Consider the following 20773-nt stretch of genomic DNA (forward strand, 5'->3'; position numbering starts at 1 on the left):
CCATGAAAATTACATGATTTTATTATTAATGGAGACAAGAGATGAACGTTATGTACCATGTGTCAAAATTTAAACAAATTTTCAATTCAAAAAATAATCACTGAACGTCCAAAATTAATATAATCAAAAATAAACTATTCAAGTAGTTCACAATTTTTATTTAAATTGAAAATTTTGTTCAAGAAATCACATCTTACTGTTGAACACCAGCTTTTATATTTTATTACCAGCATAAATTATTGTAAAAATCCAAACACAGCTGTTTTTGAGAAGAAAATACCTAATTAGAACCGTACGAATTAAAACCTGATATGTATGAAAGCCTCATTCGTTTTCGGCAACGAACCGAACCGAATGTGTGTGAAGCTAGCTAGCATTATACAGAACCAAACTAGGGAAAATAAATTTAGGTACTCAGTGCCCCAACTTACTGTTGGAGGGTTAAATTCAGAATTTGTACCACGAAATAATTAATTACGAGACGAGTCTATTTACAGATGAGTCGTACTTAATGGTGAAAAACTTATACCGTAACTAATAATGTGATTTTCATTTCCAAAGAGTTTTTAAAACTGCAAAAGAGAGCTGTTACATGGCAGGTCTTAAGTATAATGAGTCTTGTAGAAAGGCATTCTTTCTTTAAATGTTCTCACCTTACCTCGAAACTGGTCACGAATGCAGAAGTACACGATCATAACACTAGGAGTAGAAATAATATAGCTTTAAGACAGCATAAATTGAAACTGATGAGAGAATACCTTCTTACATTGGTGCTAAATTATACAACAAACTGCCTGCCGAGTTGAAATCAAAGTCAATAAGCATTTTCAAAAGTAGTTTATACAGTCATGTCTCTTGCTGCAAAGACCTACTATATATAGTTATAGATTTCTGTGATAGCTAGTAGGCACTTATGAATTATTGTATGAATATAAGCGCATTGCATTAATTATATCGATATAATTTTCTCCAATTTTCATATTTCATTGTATGGTTTCTTTTTGTTTATTTCAAATTAATCTCTATGACGATGTTCAAATGTACTGTTTATTGTATTACATGTATGATAACTGTGTTGAATAAATTGATATTTTATCTGTGATAAACTAATAATTACTGAGCCTGGCCTGGAACAATAATGAATCTTTCTATAAGGGTGATTTTAAACTTTAGTGAGTAAACTATATCATAGAGAAAAGATAGCGTTAAGTTAGGTATCAGAAACTGCTATAAACTTTTATCAGAATTGTCTCTGAGTCACCAGCAGTAAAGCTGGCTACATATGCATAATTATGTGAACTAATGCGAGGACCTGGTCTAAAGTCAACCCACCAATGGCCATCAATGCAAAATTCCGTTTTCGCCTTGAGCTTAAAGGCTCAAATATGTTGCAAATTTTGACGTTGTTATACAAATTTTGTTTTGGAATGGCAACAAAGAATAAACAAAATATTGATTTTAGAATGCATCAGTCTATTAATTTATTACCTATCATAATATTATACTAATCTTCATCCTCTATTATACCAACGAAACACACATCTCTAGAAAAACTAGAATATAAATACAATTTTTTTTGTGCTTGGAGACGTACGATATCTTAGAAATCAGAGATATATAATATGAGTACGGTACTATGTAGATGCAATGCTGCATGTAGTAAAATTAAAAGATAAATATGCTATTTTTGAAAAATAAGGAACTTCTCTATAAAGTTGACAATTTTGAGTAGGCCTAAGTTGTTGGGGTTTTTGTATGTATGTGCAGAGGATATCCTTGGGAGCTTTTTGGGACTTTGAGGGATGTTCTCAATATCCCATTGGGATTTCCCTTGGACATTCACAGGATCTCCTTGTGCTGTGTGGGTTAAACCTGATTTTTTTGTACCAGTAGTTTTTGAAAAAAATAGTTAGGTACTGATTTATTCAAAAGTATTTCCACGCTCAAGCTTGCTTTATTTCTTGCTCTAATACGGTACATTTCTTGATCTTCCCTTATTTCTTGCTTATAACTTGATCTAATACGGTAACTTATGTAACTTACTTATCTAAATTTTTAGTAAACATTCCAGTTGCTTGCAGTTGACCAATAATTACTAAACATACTATTGACTCGGCTTTTTCCTTTACATTTATAGGCTACATTGTTTATAATAAGTTCCGTATATAAAATCAAATTATACAAATGAGAACACGCAGTTCACGCACTACATCTACACGAAACAGTAGATCCATCAGCGCCGGTATAAACAAAAACAATCGTAGTAGACCGATTTGTACGGCAAGATCACGTGACTGGATGCACGAGTTTGATTGGCTGAGTTGAAAACCCGTTGTGCCGAGCTGGCAGGCCGCAACAACAGACACTCCATTCCACAGTTGGTTGCAGTGCGAGTGCAGTTCACGCCGTCGTGTAGTGTGTGTGTTTTGTGTTATTCTGCGTTAACATTTGTCTGGATTACTAACTATTGTAAGTTTATATTCCAATCTAAACTTTATTGTAAATTATATTGCTTGGTTTGTATCTGAACATGATTATTTTCCCCTGCAAAACAGCTTGAAACTTAACCTCGAATCAGAATGTCTGAGCGACTGGCATGTGTTTTGTTTACGCACGGCTGTGTGTATGTGTGAAATCTAACCCTACTTATTCTCAATAAGTTTTGCATTTTGATTCTTCATCTTGTCTATTTACATTATTATAGCATTCATCATAAAGCATAATAGTGTGTATTTCATAATTTAACTGATTTGAATAAGTTATTTCATAACCACTAATATTTTATATTTACAATGACGTCAGAGTTAACTGCCGCGGTTTTTTGTGACCCTACTACCAGCGTGGGTGTTCGGTAGGCCCAAATTTATTTTTTTTTGATAAAATAGAAAAATCCTCAAACAAGGTTGGTTATCCAAACTTCGAACTGTTTCAAATTGTTTCACAATAACTGGAAAGTAACAATAACTTACCAGAATTATTGATATTAAAATTTATTGTAGCCTATAGTTTTGAAACTCTGAAAAATTTTGGATGAAAATGTAGCGGTTTTCTAGTTTTTAAAAAATGATAGAATAAAAATCAGTCTTTAACTCAAGAACTCAATATCCTTACGGTACTTAGAAACAACTGAAATTACTAATACTGGTAGAAATAATATTCATTGTATTTTGATGATATCTTGATTATTTTATTCACTTATAGACCTTAGGCTACTGGAATTTTGACTACTGTATGTATTGATATGCTAATTTCTGGTGCTGATAAAATACTCATCGTTCACCACCTGGAATTGGCATGTTATAGTATTATTTCATATTCATATTTATTATAACTCTTATACTCATAGTTAGGCTATAGGTAGACCTAACGTTGCATCATTATACATTAATCATATCATCATTATCTGTTTCTGGCTCAACACTAGAATGTTTTCATAATCACTTAGTCTATATCTTCAAATAGATATTTAACTCATATAAATTCATTTTAAAGAGTTTTATAACCATATAGAAAGAATATGTAATAATAATAACAATATTCCAATTTCAGTAATTACTCTTCTACTGGCACTTTCAACAAAGTGCAGTGAGTGCAAACAGGCAAAAACTGTATTGACGGATGACTAATGAGCTACCCTGAAAAACACAGAAGTGCAGAAAATTCACGCCAGTCACTAACACATAATTTATCACTGAGGGTCTGAAAACACCACAGTTAATTACAAATATCGGGGACCGAGCTTCGCTCTGGAGTAGGACAAAAGCATAACAAATTTATTACGAAAGAAGAAATTATAATAACATTCATACAGAAATGCTCTATCTAATCACAGTAAATTGAGATTAATTCCCAGAGGAATGCAAAAATTTTCCTCACAAAGGCCCAGTTGTACAAAAGCCAGTTAAATTTTAATCCTGATTATTCAAAAAGATGGGATTAATCAGGATTAATCAGGATTGAAAATGAGCCGGCTTTTTTACAACCGGCACTAAGTACCCGATTGAATTATTACAAAAGTTCAATAGCTGAGTCATAATTTTGACACAGTCCCACATACATGAACTCGCTCACTCACTTCCATCACCAACAGACGTCGAAATAATTATTATCAGCTGTTTTCCCAAGGATGAATAATAATTATCCTTTTAATGTCATTCAGCGAGTTTTCCCAGGGATGAGACTTAGTGCAATCGAATCTTTATATTATAAACCTACTATGCTCTGAATTTCGTGAGAATCGTTAAAGCCGTTTTCGAGATCCGGTGAAATACAAACGATTGTCTTGAAAAATGGCGTAAAAGTGAGAAGTTACAATGTAAATTAGGGTTGTGTAGTTTACAATTAAACAATTCATTTCACTCTATAAGAATATTTGATGATTATTTTAAAGTTTTTAGTCTTGAGCACACCACTCCGATTTGCAAGGCAGCGACGATTTCAACCATTTAACCACGTGATAAATTCTCTCGCTCACGTCCTGTCCTCCTATCCTAAAATAGAAATTTGTCTACTATTCAGAAGGTAGCGAAGTACTTATATTTATAAAGTGTGCCTACTGTTTTTGAGATGGTACGCGCCGGTGCCGTACCTCTTGGGGCAAAAAATGAAAAAAAAAAGACAAAATATTTCGTAGCAATTTTTTTCCTTGCTCCCAAATAGCTTACAACACCCTTTTTGAGGCTCAATGTAAAAAGTTTTTTGGAGTGAACCCACTTCTATATATCCACAGACACCACCCCATTGTGTACCGGAAGCGGAACCTATAACATAAAAAACACTGTATCAATCTAATACTGTATCCTGTTTGAGCTGTAAACATTATTGGGCATTCAAACATTACTCTTTAATCTTTAACTAGTATATTCTGTTTCGTGTGACCTCGTCCCTAGAAATGCTCCTTAAAAAAATAGAATAAACTATTTACAAGTTGCCACTGTAGGAGTAGTAGGTTGGTTGGGAAGGGAATGCTGGATTACTGTTGTGCTTTCTCCAAATTAGGCCTAGTAGTTAGTCGAATCACGTAGGCTACATGAGCACCTGGGTAGTGGAGGTAGTCAGTCACGCTGGTATGAGTGCGAGAGTGAGGGAGAATTCATTTGGATGCCTGACTATCACACACCCTAAAAGGCAGATCACACTTACATGTTTTCTGTGACATTCTGTCTTATTCTGGATACGTACTACTTAAGTACTTAGTGACAACTGAAAACAAGTTTTAATACACTCAACTCTAACAATTTTTTTTTATCTTGACGGTACTGGAAAAGTGTGTAATATGGAAATGAATATGGAGCAATCATATTTTTATGATGCTAGAATAAGTAACAAATATAAGTAGTGACACAGATACAAGCATATTAGAGACTTCCGGAACTATAATTTAATTTTGTAATTACCAACGGTATCTACCAGTATCAGTAATAATAAAGCATATTTGTAGCTGGAAAGAGCATAAGTTTGTTGTTATTTTGGAGATTGTAACAAAATTGAAGCTTACTGCTTACTTTATACCTAGTGGATACTACTTGTAGATATCCCACTATTAGCGCGACAGCGCCGTGGTCGTCATGGGTTGTCCCTGCGGAATACACCGGCTTCATAGAATTCCTGTAGGCTATAGTATGGCTTTTGTTGAAGGTGTCTCTTCGGGAGATCCTTCAAGGCGCCAATGCTTTAGACATTCTTTATTTCTTCTGGAAGATGGTTGTAAATCCTGCTACGTAACTATCTGGGTCCCTTGAAAAACCAATTTAATCAAACATAAAGCATGATTATTGCTCAATTCTACTACTAGATTTTTTGCGGATGTATTTCGGCGGTTATTAGCTAATTACACAGCTGCCAATTATAGTACTATCATTCTATAGTATTTTATTGTTATAATTATAGTATTGTAATTGGCTAATTTTATTCGTTGAAATAAGGTAAAGTTTAATACATAAAAAATAAACTATAAACTATAATTTCTACTGCTACCATTACTAATACAGTACTACATCTTGGCCTACTACTTTATATTTTTACATAAACATGCGTGGCATGTTCAAACAATAAATGGGAAAATTAGGGCTAATTGTATGGTTTTGTATGGCTAATTTTATTAGGGCATCTGCTCTTCAATTCAGTTATTATACTGTATACGGTTTGTATCGGTGATCGGTAATTACTCGCATTATCAAATATTGTAATGTAGTTCTTCCAAGGACTCTAAATACACCTTCCATGAATAACTTTAAATGTACGTGACTATTGTCTATGCTTACCATTGTTTAGCCTGTGACAAATAATAAATTGAAAAAACTTGTACATTACAGATAAATACAGAAATACACGACTTGAGTTCTTCGAAACGATGACCAAAATCAATGCGCCCTATATAAAAAAAAAAGAAAAACAAATTTTCAAGATATTTTCAATATTATCAAAAAATTCCCTTTCAATCCTTCAATTCAAACTTTTTCAACTCTACTGGAATATCAGAGATGATTTTCTGCAAACAATTCTGTGGTTCTTCGGTTGGAGGGCCAAGTTTCAACTTATTTTATATAGACTATAGTTAGCATCGTTTTTGAAAGAGTTGTTGTCTTGTGTAATGGCACTAAGCACATTATCATCGGCTTCGGCATTATGGAGGGATGGTTAGTGCTTTCTGGACGACGACCGTATCCTGACTCCAGAGTCTGACCTGGTCAGGTGGTTTCGCACTTTCCAGTGGGAGTGAGTGGAAGAGAAGTAGATAGAGGAGAGAAAGAGAGTGTGAGAGGTAGAAAAGTAATGGTGTGGTTTGAGAGGGGGTGGGGAGAGGGGAGAGTGCGATCGTCCACATAACGGATTGCGGTTCATTACTAGACTGAGATTCACTTCAAACTGTCAGCATTCCTTGTGAATAACATCAATGCTTCCCATTCAGTCAATGCTGACATTTTAAATTGAATCTTACTATACCTTCCGTGTACTGCCAACCGACCATCGACTGGTTTGTTGAGGGGGGGGGGGGAATAGATAGTTGCTATTTGCTCCGACATATTGGCGCTACTAAAATTCTATAACCTCCTGGAAAATTCTTCTGTTCAGATTTTTCATTTGAGGGACTTTAGTTGTCTGCCTGGCGCCTCCACTCTCCACTCTCTACTCTTGTCCTTCTCAGAAGGTGTGCTATTGTAGTTGATCTTCAGTGCTATTTTTGTCCAGGCACCATCATGAAACTATATAACGTATTATTGTTAGTTATGGAGTGATATATATATGGCTAAGTTATATTATGGCTTCCATTCATTATCCGCACATGATTGTATTCTGGGAAAGTCGAGACAGATAATATAATACTGATATTATTTTGTAAAGAAACAATATAAAGGTATGATAATATAATTTTAATAAAAATAGAATAATGTATAAGATTTAAGAAAAAGTATAAAGGATCTCTGATGTCATATTTGTTACTTATGATGAAAGTTTTGATCTCTGTTTTATTTATCTCCATTTTCATGTATAAATCTCTGCAGGCCTGTTTATCCAATTTTATTGTTTCTTCTTCTTCTTCTTCTTCTTCTTCTTCTTCTTCTTCTTCTTCTTCTTCTTCTTCTTCTAGAAATAGTAAACTTTGATAATAATAGTCTACTGCTTTACTCTACTGTCTTCTCTATAATTAAGCTGCGTTTACACCAAAGATATTAACAAAATGTTAATAACTTAATCCTTATAGATTCTATTAGATTGGACATAACTTATCATACACATGATGAACTTATGTGTTTGTCTAGTTCCGTTCAATTTATATAACCTAAAAGGATTAAGTTATTAATAACTTTGGTGTAAACGCAGCTTTAATGGAAATTCTTTATTACTGGTATTTTTGAACCTGGGAAAACATCTTCAGGGTAAATTTTACATGATTCTAAAATAATCTAATTTGTCAAGCATTGTAAATATATAAAAAACAGAATCGATACTGGTACTCTCCTTTTTCATTGCAAATTGAAAAAGGGCAACGCTTACACAGTTCACTTTGATTCCATAAGGGTTTCTATTCAACTTTCACTTTATTAACTCCTACATTATCCTTTGTAGGATTGCAATGCTTCCCAATGAATGGCAGGCAGTATATTGTATCAATCTTCATTATTTTCTGGAGAAAAAGTATTTAAATTTATTTACTTTGTTACCGTAGTTAATTGATAAACCAATCAAATTATTCTTGCACCGATTGTTTGCACAAATTTAATATAACTAATCAATCAATTTCTATTGAATTAATTAATATAACTAATATTATAGTTGATAATTTCATAGTTGATCCATTTTTCTCAAAACCTTTTGTATTCTATATATTTGTATTGTCTGATTGCAGGAATCCAGTTAGAAGTTGTGCGCTAGTAACAGTTGGAGAAATGTGAAGGAAACCGATTTAAAAATAAGTAATAACGTGAACTTCTGTTGCTTGAATATAATTATAAATCTTTTATTTGAAAGTGCACGTGAAGTTTTAGTTGAAATTGTTCGTTATCGGTGCCTAGAATAATAGGAAGTGAACGCAAATCATGAGTAAGGATATAACATTCTCCGATTGGTCCGAGAAATTGGACTCTGGAACCAATCATTGGCTGCCAGCTTATGGATTTCAACAGCCAATCCAATTGCAGGAAGCATTTCTACAGCAGCATGAGAGAAACTTGGATTTAATCAATAATGGTGAGTCTCCATTCACTACTTCCTATGATATATTTTATTTTTGTCCTTAATACGTATTTTTGAAACCAATATTATTCATACTTTTGACCAGTAAAGACGTATTCAAATGGGATTTTTTTTAAATAATCATATCAGGTGGAAGCTCTGCTCTATTTGGGACCGAAGTTTGGGCTGCACTACCAACGCCAGACTTCATTTAATTTAGTAGAATAATTCTAGTTCATGATCAAATCTTATTGATCTTCTATAATACAATATTATAAGGCTTCTGTGCTGCTCTGTCTGTATGAGTTTCCCTTCCTACTTCTATTGATAAAAGGTCATTCTGCTTTAGAACTTGATGTTTTTCAAATAAATATTGAAGTAAGATTTGACAGTTTCACTCCATTTAATATTTTTAATGTTACTCCACTTGTACACTATACTACACAAGAATCATGATATGTTTACAGTTTACTATTCAAAACAGAAATACTTGGTAGTTCATTTTACACGCTTCAATTGAAGTGTTAGTTAAGAAAAGGAAATTCCTTGTTATTCCGTTCGAATTTGTTGCAACTTTGCTCTTGAATAGAAGAAATAGGTTATCGGTCGTTCACTTGAAACCTTGCTATCACTTAAAGTAAAAAGTTTTAAGGCTTGAAAGTTTGAAAAACTTATATGTAATTGGAATTTCTCTTATCGACAGTAACATAAATCTATTTATTTTTCCAACAAGTCTATTCTTAAATTTGCAAAAAATTTTTTTTAAAAGCTTTCAGAGTTTAGAAATAAAGAGAATGAGTATTTATGATGCTGAGTTGCCTCGTGGCTTCGTTTCTTCATTCTTCCTTGGGTTCTTCCTTGTTTCATGCCAATACAATTACATTTCAGGTGCAATTTTTGCAATTGCATCGCTGCAGCTGAGAGAAACTTGTCTAATCATTCATCACTCAAGGACGGACACCAGGTTTTCCATTGTTTTAATTCACAGTTCTGACTACACTGTGAAAAAGCGGGAAATGCTTTTCACAATGAAACTCGGCTACAATTTCTCCTAGACAGGAAATTATTGTAATTCTTTATTATTGAGTTGTTCATTGGATAGTTTATTGTCACTTCTAATTCAAGGATATGAATGAAGGGAAATGACGTTTATGATGATGATTCAATGGCAGTGATTGCAAATGATCACTTTGAATATAAGGATAAGATGTTTTATAAAGAAAGTTTGATTAATAGGTGTTGGGAGCGCTACCTTTCACATCATGCCAATGTCAGGTACCTATTTGTTCAGAGTTGCAATAACGAAATAATTATAGTGATAGTGATGCACTTTGAGCGCAAATAAAAAGAAAGTACTTTCGGCTCTCTGACTGACTGTAAATGAAGCGCACTTCAACGTTTCATTGGTTTTTATCAACTTTCTCCAAATATTTGCACGTTCGCTCTTATTACTCACGATACTTGGCGATTGTAATATAAACATTATTTGAGGTTGAGCAATATGAACAATTGGAAGTAATTCAATTTAATTCTCTTGCTACATTGTTTGGGATAGTTTTATTTTTGGAATAGTTTAGAACAATAACCGTATCATGTGTCAATTAGAAAATAAATTGTCAAATATATATATATATATACCGGGTGATTACAAATGAAATAGACAGTTTGAATAGCTTGTAGAGAATTTATTATTTAAAAGTTTAGATCATTACTTACATGATTACATAGAAGAATTCTTGAAGTTTTTATTGAAAATTTACAGATGTTCAATGTGTGCACCATTTGCAACACGACAGATATCAACACGGTAGTCAAATTCTGACCACACACGACTAAGCATCTCACGGTTAACTGTAGCAAGAGCATTTGTGATTCGTTGTTTAAGATCATCGATATCAACAGGAAGCGGTGGTACGAAAACTCTGTCTTTTACATAGCCCCACAAGAAAAAGTCGCAGGGCGTTAGGTCCGGACTACGAGGTGGCCACGGCTGAAACACAACGTTTTCCTCACTTGCACGGCCGATCCATCGTCTAGGAAGATGTTCATCCAGATACCCTCTGACGTCTGAGTACCAGTGAGGCGGAGCTCCATCTTGTACAAAAATGAAGTTACAACTATCTTCATGGAGTTGAGGCATTAACCATTCGGTTAACATGTCCAGATAAATTCTTCCGGTTACTGATGGTTCTTGGAAGAAGAAAGGCCCGTAAACCTTTTCACTATCAATTTTTTCTTCTGTAACAGAAGGTCTTCCAGTACTCTTCTTATTACACACACATCCACTGCTTTCAAAACGTTCATACCAGTCATAAATTGATTGCCTTGTTGGTGGTGGTTTACCATATTTTGTTCTGAAATGACGCTGCACAACAGTAACAGAGTTTGTTTTGGCTAATTCAAGAACACAATAAGCTTCCTCCACTTGAGTAGCGGCCATATTGCTAAACTAAACTGGCTGTTGTAACACGGAACAGCCAACAATAGCCAGCAACAGTTCTACCAACATAAACTTTAAGAAATTCCCTACAAACCTATATCACTTACTATGTTGAAATACACCAGTTTAATTTTGTACAGGCTATTGAAGTTGTCTATTTCATTTGTAATCACCCGGTATATATATATATATATATAATATATATATATATATATATATATATATATAATATATATATATATACATATATATATATATAATATATATATATATATATATATATATATAGATATATATATATATATATATATATATATTATATATATATATATATATATTATATATATATATATATATATATATATATATATATCCTTCCTTTCTTCTTATCAGGAGCTTCCCAACTCTCCCGCCTTGCACGCTCTCTTGGCAATCTTATTTTTCCTTTTATCTTTCTCATCCGTACTTTGTTAAATCGGTACAACTGTGTTATCATTCGGACTCTACGTTCTGATCGCTGTAATTCTTCTGTTATGTCAACCTATATATGTTTTCTATCTTTTGACGGCGTGCCAGTCCAAGGCACCACTTATGCTATGGATTATTAACTGTTTATTTAATCTCAAAATGATGAATTAGCCTATATGTAATATTAACTCTCAAAGATATAATAAGTGAGGAGTAACGATTGATAATAATAGTAATAAAAGATATAATATGGCGCCAAGTAAAGAAAAATGTAACTTATGCAATAAATCAAAGTATGGTCGGCAAGAGACTATTCAATGTGAGATTTGTGCATTGAAACAACATGTTTTATGTTTGGAGATCAGTGATGATGAGCTGAATTTCTTTAAAGACTCAGGCTTTGAATGTCAAGCTGTATGAGTGAAAAGTCGTTAATAGTGAACGACAATACACCAGTTCGGCCACTTCCAGCTGGGCAAGCTGTGACAAATCGGAGTTTCAACTCTGACACCAATATCAATGACAATGACCTAGTAGTCACTAAGGCCGATAATTTAATTGTGAGTATGCTTAGGGAATTAGAGAATACTTTCACTAATAAATTTCTGAGAATGGAGAAAGAAAATGCTTCACTCTTTGCTAATCTCTCATCGGAAGTAGCTGCATTGAAAGAGGAGCTCATTACATTGAATGAGGAGAATTCTAGGTTGAGAAGTATCCTTCTTAAAAAGCTCGAGATATCGAATGTGACCTCTTGTCCTAAAAGTGTTGAGAGAACAGAGTGTAATCGTGATATTTCTACTAATAAGGTAACAGCGGCCACTCTCAAGACTGTTGATTTGGAAATTGAGGGAGCAGTTCAACAGGCCAATGAGATTACGGTGGGTGTGAAGTCGAAAGAAACTTGGGCTGAGGTTGCTGGGAAGCCAAGGAGAATAAACCGTGGAGTACACACTACTGATAACAACAGAACTGCCAGCAATATTACATCTGTATTCAAGAAAAATTTAAACTCAGTTGAACAAAAGAAAAATAGGAGTAGGGTTCAAGTCGGGTTACAGAAGAATGCAAACATTGCAATAACATCTAGGAATAAGGCGCTGTTTGCTAGCCGTTTTTCTCCTGAGACTTCAACAAAAGACATGGAACACCTGATTAGGAGCACCATCTCAACTGGGTTTGTTTCCTGCACAAAACTTCGTTCAAAATTTCCTGAATCATACAGTTTCTTCCATGTATTGGTGTCGGAAAACATATTCAAGGAAGTATGCAAACCTGAGGCCTGGCCTGAAGGAGCCATTATATCCCCTTTTTATGGTAAACTATCCAGTTCCACAACTCACGCAGCTAAAACTACGAGTAAAGCGGTCCCTATTGCCAACTTGAATCCCATGGAGGGCTATAGTAGAGATAATCGAGAATGAAAGATTTGCATCTGTTCTACCAAAATGTCCGAGGACTACGGACAAAATCAGTTGAATTCTTTACTTCTGTTGTAAGTAATGACTTTGATATTATTGCTCTAACTGAGCAATGGGTGAGCTTGGGTGATCAACACTGTAGCTCAAACTTCTTTCCTCCAAGTTATAATGTTTTTCAGAGCAAATAGGCAATATGATACACTTGGGCAGACTAGAGGAGAAGGATCATTGCTTGCTGTGAAGAAGTCTCCACCTGCATTTAGAATATTCGACCTAGAACTATTACCTGAGGTTGTATGAATTGAGATTAAACTACCAGGACACTATCTTTTAGTTTCCTGTCATTATATTTCTCCTTATTCAGATTTACAATCCTTCAGCAGATACCTTGAGAAGCTGAGTGAGAAGCTGATCAATAGCTCCTTGGATCTAGTAATTTTGGGTGATTTCAATGCTGATGCAGTTCATTGGATTGATTATTCCCTTGTACCTAATGCTCATTATCAGGCACTGCGAAGAGCAGAAGTCATACTGCAATTTATTGATCAGAACTGTCTTGATCAATATAATAGAGGTTGTAATTGAGTCCTTGATCTAGTGCTGAGCAACCTGAAGAATATTGATATCTCTCATTCAGCTACGCCATTTGTAACACCTGACGTCTATCATCCCCCTTTTTCAGTGAAGATAAGGGGTGTCTCTCCAAGTGTGCCTACTGCTCCAACCAGTGCAGTTTACAACTTCAAGAATGGTGATTACTATAGACTGTATAATGAAATCCAAGATACCAGTTGGTGTACCGTTATGAATTATAGTAACCCTGATGAGGCTGCTGAAACACTGTCTGGTGTGATCAAAAGAGCAATGGATAATTGCATCCCGAAAATAACACCTAAGGAGTCACCATATCCCAAGTGGTTCTCTTTCAGATTGATATGGCTGATTGAGGCAAAAAAGAAAGCACATAAGTTATATAAGAGAAGTCTCCTCAACAGGGATTATGTCAAATTCGCCACCCTGCGTTCTCAAGTTAAGAGTCAGCTGAAATGGGACAGGCAAGTTATGATAGAAAACACAGAAACTCACTTGCAAGCTGAACCAAGAAGCTTTTGGAGATATGTGAGGCAGAACCGAACAGAAGCCAACAATTGTCCATCCTCCATTATCGTTGATGATGCTATAATATCTCAACCAGATGAAATTTGTGAGCATTTCGGTCATTACTTCTCCTCACTGTATCAGATGAACATTGCCCCAATAGATGTGGATGATGACACCAATAGGAATCTATCATTTGGAATACCTGATGTCAATGAAGAAGTTGTTATTAGGGAGATTGACTGTTTGAATGATTCATCTTCAGGACCAGATGGAATACCTGTCTTCATAATAAAAGGGATAAGCCGAGTCATTGCTCCAGTATTGACACCAATCATCAAGAACATTTTTCCAATGGGAATATTCCCTAGTGTCTGGAAACACTCCATTGTTGTTCCAATCCCCAAGAAGTCTAGATCCAACAATATACAAGATTTCAGACCTATTTCCATTCTAAACCCATTTGCAAAAATAATTGAAAGAGTCGTTCACAGACAGATCTTCAGGAATGTAAAAACTACCATCACAGAATGTCAATATAGATTCATGCCGGGTAAATCCACTGCAACCAATCTGTCAAACTTTCTTTCTGTAGTTGGACCTTGTGTAGAGAATCAGGAACAGATTGATGTAATCTACTTGGATTTTGAAAAAGCTTTTGATAAGATGCCTCACTCCATTCTACTCAAGAAGCTCTCCAACATCGGCTTCAATCAACTGTTAGTCAACTGGATAACATCATATCTCTCCAATAGAACATTCCAAGTCCGATTCAGAGGAGCTACTTCTAAGAACTTTCTAGCAACATCTGGCGTTCCTCAGGGCTCTAATCTTGGACCGTTACTATTCAGTATATTCATGAATGACATTGTAGAGAATCTTGATTGTCATGTGCTGATGTACGCTGATGGTCTGAAAATATTCAGGAAAATTAGCTCTAAAGAAGACTCAATGTCATTGCAGAGAAATCTTAATCAAGCTTTGAATTGGTCCATGAAAAATGGCATGCCCATCAACGTAAGCAAAACATTTGTGATGAGCTTTTCAAGAAAAACGAATACCTTGAGATTTCAGTATAACATTGCTGACAGACAAATTCAACGTGTGGCCTGTGTGAAGGATCTGGGTGTCATATTTGATAGTAAACTACTTTTTAACGTGCATATTGATGATGTAGTAGCTAAAGCGAGAAGACAGCTTGGTGTAATAAGGTGGATTGGCAGAAACTTCAAAAATCCTCAAACATTGAAGACACTCTTTTGTTCCATCGTCCGATGTCACTTGGAGTATGCGTCCATCGTTTGGAATAGAGACAGAATATGCACAACAAAGAAAATAGAATCTGTGCAAAGAAGGTTTGTACGTCTGGTGTTGAAGAGGCTCATGCCGGATTTGGAGCAGCTTCCTTATAAACAGTTTTGCAACGTGGTGAAAATTGAATCTTTGGAATGGCAAAGAATGAAGTTTGATGCAATTTTTTTGCATGACTGTCTACATGGACGTATAGAAGTTGGCGACCGAGGAGTTGGTGTCATTGTACCGGCGCGGAACTTAAGACAGTACCATCAATTTCATGCCGTTCTTAGAAGCTGCACTGCTCCATTAGAAAGATGCGTTGCAATTGGTAATAAACTATCAAATCAAATCGATTTTTTTGAAGTGTCGAGAATTTTTAAAAGGAGAATAAGATCCTTCCAGGAACCTATCCAGCAGTTATGAGTTCCAAAACACATTTTTTATGACAGTTGCAATAAATAAAGGCCACTTGTGCCGTTCTATTGCACGCAAATTGCCTAAGCATATAGTCACTAGTCACTTGGCACCATGTGGTGGAACGGGTTGGCTGTAAGGGGTGATGTGGAGGCCAACTATTATATATATATATATATATATATATATATATATATATATATATATATATTATATATATATATATAATCGAATATTTCTGAATTGGATAGTATCCAATGTATGCATTTTATAATTGAATATTATGTGAGTCGGTTAATTAATTTGTTCTATAACAAATTATTATAAAAAATATCGGGGGACCGATCTTCGCTCGTTATTTTTATTTATTGACTAGATGTCCCAGTGAACTTCGTATCACCAAATAGTTAATGCATCTCATGACAAACTTTAGCTGGATGCACACACTGACTCAGAAAGTCGATTTAGACCCGAGAGCTTATTTCATGTGAGTCCAGAACTTATAGATCCCTAGCTCGGAAACCGGCTCTTAAACATTAAAAATTAATTTTTAAGGGCCGGTTTCCGAGCTCGGGATCTTCAAGTTCTGGACTTACAGAGTCCAGGACTGAAATAAGCTCTCGGGTCTAAATCGACTTTCTGAGTCAGGGTTTTATCTTCTAAACTCCGGGGTCTATTGAGTTCTCGACTTTTTTGAGTCCAGGACTTTAATGTAGTAAACATGAGAGAAATGCACTATATTTTGCTGTTGTATTGTTGGCATTATAGCAAAACGAAAACAGCTGATTGCAGCTGAATAATTGAAATAAGCATGCTCTCCAAACTATTTTGTAAAATTATTTTGTGAAAATACGTTTTGATTTCTTTGTAGGCCTACTACCATTTGTAATCTAACCTTTTAAAAGATGAATTGAATAAACATTTCATTTTACGTTAATATGCTATTATTGTTCATTGATCCTAACCAGTGTTTTTGGAATAAAAATTTCATTAGGCTATTGAGTTTGAAAACCTATTTGTTTTGAAAAAAAAACTGGAATAATAATTTATTATTGTTACAATATTATGTTGAATATGACATTGATTAATAACATTCATATTGGAATATAAATTCCAAGGTAATGCTTGTATTATTTTTCTTAAACATTTTTAGGTTATGTCACATTCATAAAATAAGGTTAGTTTTTTACGCATAATATTCTAATACAATTTTATTGCAAAATAAACTTGCAAACTATAAATTATGAATTAATCCAAATAATTTAGGTATTCCATGACATCTATTTTGCTTTTTATCTACTCCAAAACAATAACTGAATTGTGTTTTTCTCAGTTAAGTCTAGAACTTAAATTTAAACCCTACCCCCGAGAGGGTTTAAAATTTCGCTGTTTCAAGTTCTGGACTTAACGATTTTTGATAAATCCTCGACTCGGAAACAGGCGAGAATCTAATTCAAGTCCTGGACTTATAAGTCCTTCACTCAGAAAGCGAAATTATAAACTCCAGGGTCTAACGTGATCTCTAAACTCCAGAGTCTATTTAAGTCCTCAACTAAGTTAACGCCCTGGCTCAGAAAGCCAATTTCCTGACTCCAGAGTTTAAAACCAGTTAAAGTCTAGAACCTAGCTAAATCCCGAGCTTGGAAACCGGCCCTTAATGTTTTAATGTTTAAATGTTTGAATGTTAAAATGTTTATATGTTGCGCATTTAAGGCGAAATGTGCGGTAATAGATTTTCATAAAATTTGAAATGTTCCTTTTTTAATTGTGCGTCGACGTATATATACAAGGTTTTTGGAAATTTTGCATTTCAAGGATAATATAAAAGGAGAAAGGAGCCTCTCCATACCCCATTTTTAGAGTAAAAATCATACTATATCATCATAAATCAGCTGACAAGTGATTACACAGATGTGTGGAGAAGCCAGTCTATTGCTGTATTCCCATAAGGTCTACAGTTTCAATCAGGTACTTGTGGATGAGAATACTGCGTGAACTACTAGTAACAGCTGATTTTTATTTCTGTGTGTGGCCAGCTCACAAATCTTCTCCCATAAGGATTACATGCAAACTTTAAAGGACCGTAGGAAAGAGTCCTGAGGTCGGATTATAAATTTGATAGGCCATAAACCTGGTCCTGAACATAACGAACAAAACTAAAAATCATCAAATTCGGTGCACACATGATAAAGTTATTGAATGTCAAAATTTGAGGCTCGATTTTTATTTATATAAGATAAACAGAACACAATTCTCTAATAATGATCGAGTTTATATTTTACAGCTGGCTATACGTCAGCTTATGAATTTCGTGGATGCGATATTTTGATTTTCCACAGAATCACTCGCTCACTTTTTACTATCCACAGACGACGAAAGTCTCGCTTGTTTCAGCCTAGGATGAATTAATTATCCTTTTAATGTCGTTCAGCGAGTTTTCCCAAGGATGAGATCTAGTGTAATCGAATTTTTATATCATAAACCTAACCTACTATGTTCCAAATTTCGTGAAAATCGTTAGACCCGTTTTCGAGATCCGTTGAACATAAATAACCAGATAACCAGATATAAAAATATAAACTGATATACAGAAATTGCTCGCTTAATATAATAGGATATAATATGTGATCTGTATGGAACAGCAATGATTGGAATTGCTTCTTCTCAAAAGCCCTCCTTATCCTAACAGTTGGCAGCCTAGACTTTTGGAAGAAATTCAACCTCAATTATTAGAAATAGAACATAGATTGATCCAAGCCTTCGTGAATACCATCAGACCACCCATTACGAATATGCTACGCCCCATAATATTATACCCCCTTTTCCATTCTGAACCGGTAAGTTTTTTTGTTTTCGGTTCTATAGCCTAAGCTTTCATTTCTTTTTGTTCTAGACAGCTAGTGAAGCATAATCTCTCTCATCCACTGGAATTAAGTTCGAAAAATTTTTTGTTCGATTTAATCACTCTAAAAGAAAGTAAGAATTATAGGCTACAGTCGTCAGTATTCCAAAAACCATTATTCACATACATTATTATATACTCAAAGAGTATAGAATGTAACTTTCATACTACAGTATCTGATTGTACTCTATCATTACTGTAGTACAGTATTCAACTAACACAATTGGGCAAATCACAAAATCAAATAAATTGAAGTTCCACGACAATATTCAACCTGAATGAAGTTATTTTTCAAATAAAAAACAAGTATTTGACAATATTAATGGAACTATTGCAATGAAAATCTTTGAAAGGAAGCAGATAATCGTTGGGATTGAGACTTGAGTTATTCATTAATTCATTGTACATTGGATATAATTCATACTTGGTCTAGGAAGTTCGAATGGGTTTTTTAAAATTATAATTGGATAGAGAATTATTTTTATTTTTTAGTATAGTATCAATTAGCAAGATGTATAATAATTAATTGGTTGGGATTTCCAGTAGAAATGAAACACTTGCCTGTAATACATCATTATTAAGATGGTAAAATTGATTGATTGCTGTAATTTAATTTTTAATCTGACGAAGTGTTCTAATTTGCTTAGAAAATCACTAATCACTCCACACGCTAAATAGACTTGATTTGATTGAAGCTGTTTAGTGATTCAGTATACAGTAAATAACAATGTTATCTCAATTGCAGTCTCTGCCAAGTAAATGCCAAGCAATGATGACGCTCGATAAATAGTTTTATGTTTGTTCTGTAAAGATAAGAAAGTTGTATTCTAGTTTGAGACATGAAGAATACATTAAAAGAACTTGGTGAATATCTTATTATATACCCACATCCATATAATATCTTATACCCAAAATAATCACTTAATCGTTTTCTGTATTCCATTCAAAAATTGAAAATTATGAATGAAACTTTGTTACAGCAATTTTTGGAAATTGTAAAATTGTTGTCTTTTGACGTAATTTTATTCCGGAAAACGTACAGGCTTCTTTAATAATGAACAAAATCAAATTTGACGTCTATTAATACCTTATTTATATTTTGTGAACACTAGTTTTGTGGAAAGGAAAATTTGTTATAAATAATATAGGCTAGTAAATTAAGCTCCATTGTGACATTTCAAAAAAATGAATTTTCCAATTACAGTTGAAGTTTTCTATTTGAGTTTATGTGAAGTAACTCTCTCACCTTTGAGTTGTCTTTGTCAACTCTACACAATTTTCCCTTATGTACCTCTCTGTTACAATCAGAATCACGATTGGAGACAAGCCAGTATGTCTTTGTAGAGGAGACCTTTGTCTTGAGGCTTTTTACATGAAAAGAGAGTGGATTGACCTTGGAAACCTAAAAATATCAAGTGAGAGTATAATCTAGCGTGAAGTATTCTACTTCATAATATCTCAGTAAAGGTACTGATTTCTTAGTTCAATTTGGAAAGAATCGTGTTACTTTGGAAGAAGATTGCTCTATGTGGTTGATCTGTTGGAATGAAGAAGCTGAGAGATTTTGAAGAGTATAAGTTGAGAGACTTGAGAAAGGAAAAAGATGAGCAAAGTTTTGGTTTTGGAGCCTGTCAAACTATGATTGTACTTGTCCATGTTGGTTGGTTACTTGTTTCATATTGTGCTGATTTGATCATATGAACGACTAATTAGCTTACTTATGTATTTACTTATCATCAGTCAAGACCTGGAAAGTGACTGAACGCTCGATTAACTTCTTATTTTGGACTTCAGTTCTCGGTACGGTACAGTAGACTAGTAGTTCTGTGAACAGTATACCTCACGCAGTATTCTCATCCACAAGTACCAGATGTCAACTGTTTTAAATGTTAACAAACTCAGTTCACGTTTGAATTTGTATTCCATATGATATAATTCATCCAGTTCCGTGATGATCTTTCTATCTGATGAAAATTATTTTTTTAGAATCAAAAATATTATAATTTATCCAGTATTATTTAGATCATTTGTTTATTTTATTTTTATTCACCTATTAAA

The 20773-nt window shown here is 34.2% G+C and overlaps 1 protein-coding gene across 1 annotated transcript in view; it reads left to right on the forward strand.

The window, feature by feature from the left end:
- Positions 1–2331: 2331 nt before the first annotated feature.
- Positions 2332–20773, forward strand: part of LOC111043315 — a 299604-nt gene continuing 281162 nt past the window's right edge. Inside the window, exons 1-2 of the mRNA XM_039431910.1 lie at positions 2332–2469; positions 8351–8691. Coding sequence (XP_039287844.1) covers positions 8541–8691 — 151 coding nt within the window. The 5' untranslated portion in view covers positions 2332–2469; positions 8351–8540. The remainder of the gene's footprint in view (positions 2470–8350; positions 8692–20773) is intronic.

Source organism: Nilaparvata lugens, chromosome 7 (assembly GCF_014356525.2).
Source record: "Nilaparvata lugens isolate BPH chromosome 7, ASM1435652v1, whole genome shotgun sequence".
Lineage (NCBI taxonomy): Eukaryota > Metazoa > Arthropoda > Insecta > Hemiptera > Delphacidae > Nilaparvata > Nilaparvata lugens.